The sequence below is a fragment of the Cebus imitator genome, unplaced genomic scaffold (genome assembly GCF_001604975.1).
Source record: "Cebus imitator isolate Cc_AM_T3 unplaced genomic scaffold, Cebus_imitator-1.0 Scaffold375, whole genome shotgun sequence".
Lineage (NCBI taxonomy): Eukaryota > Metazoa > Chordata > Mammalia > Primates > Cebidae > Cebus > Cebus imitator.
In genome coordinates this window covers 2,116,011-2,117,151 of record NW_016107690.1, presented here as the reverse complement: position 1 = coordinate 2,117,151, position 1,141 = coordinate 2,116,011, and the positions used below count along the sequence as shown (strand labels likewise).

Below are 1,141 nucleotides of genomic sequence, written 5' to 3'. Positions count from 1 at the left end.
GACCTCGGCCCCGCTCTCCCGCCCAGGCCCGGACCTCGGCCCCCGCCTCCAGTCCCTAGCACTGTCCCGGTCTCCCGGGTCCCGCTCACCACTGCCCTTCTTGGGGCCCCTCATGCCCAGCTCGGCCGCCATCTCGGCCGGCTGCCGGGACAGCGCCTGCAGCTCCTTCTCGTTGTACCGCATTGTTCCGCGGGGAACGCGAACCCGCGCCACGCCCTCCCGGCCGCCGTCCCCGCTCGCGCCGGGGCCGGCGCCAAAAAGGTCCCAGGGCGCAGACACGGAAGCCCCGCTGGGGCTAGTGCGCCTGCGCGCCTTGGGCTGGCCATGCCGCCCGTCGCCGCAGGGTGGCACTGGCGACCCAGGGAGGTGGGTGCACCGGTTGGTTGGGGAGGCGGACCGTCGTTACTAAGTTAACTGAAATACATCGGACCAAGGTGGAACAAAATCAAGGCACCCCCGTGATGGCTGGCGCCCCTTGTTAGAACGGCCAGGCGCAGGCGGAGGGAGCGATAACATCTCCCGGAGGGTATCAGCCGCCCTCTCGCGAAAGTCGGGCCCACGCGGCCGCAGCGGACCCAGAGTTCGTTGGAAGCGTTGTGCGCACGCGCGCTTTGTTTTCCAGGCCGCACTTTCAGACGCGCCACCTCCAGCCCTTTCCCTCGCGCCTCCGAACCTCCCGGCTCGCGCCGTTGGGCGGGCCGCGCATGCGCACACGAGAGGCCCCGCCCCATTTGCCCCGGAAGTGCTTTCTTTGCCCGCGACGCGCGTGCGCCGAACGAAATCGTGGCGGCGGCGGATCAAGGTGGTGATAGCGCGGCCTTGGGCTCTGGTGAGGGCGTCGGTCGACGGGGACTGGGGGTTCCCTGGAGGGGAGCGAACGTGGGAGAGGCGCTTGCTACGGGCCGCGGGCTGAGGGGCGGGCAGCGGGTTCGCGCCCCTTCCTCCTCCCTTGATCGTCGGGCCTCGTGCATCTAGAGGCCCCGCGCTGGGCGGGCCCGCTCGGAACTCTTATTTCCAAACACCTGTTGGGGGTCCGTGCTCCGGACCTCACGCCTGTAATCCCAGCGCTCAGGGAGGCCTCGGCCGGAGGATCGCTCGAGGCCAGGAGTTCGAGACCAGCCTGGACAACACAGGGAGACCT

General features: G+C 69.7%; 2 protein-coding genes across 4 annotated transcripts in view; one reads left to right on the top strand and one right to left on the bottom strand.

Moving 5' to 3' along the window:
• The window catches only part of PLEKHJ1 (pleckstrin homology domain containing J1), a 6,603-nt gene extending 6,010 nt beyond the window's left edge, over positions 1-593 (bottom strand). For 2 of the 3 annotated variants that reach the window (XM_017507483.2, XM_017507485.2), the window contains exon 1: positions 90-593. In XM_017507483.2, coding sequence (XP_017362972.1) covers positions 90-183 — 94 coding nt within the window. In that variant the 5' untranslated portion in view covers positions 184-593. The remainder of the gene's footprint in view (positions 1-89) is intronic. The other variant, XM_017507484.2, reaches the window with a different exon arrangement.
• Positions 594-658: 65 nt separating this feature from the next.
• Positions 659-1,141, top strand: part of SF3A2 (splicing factor 3a subunit 2) — a 12,827-nt gene continuing 12,344 nt past the window's right edge. Inside the window, exon 1 of the mRNA XM_017507481.2 lies at positions 659-829. The gene's annotated coding sequence lies outside the window, so the exon portion shown is untranslated. The remainder of the gene's footprint in view (positions 830-1,141) is intronic.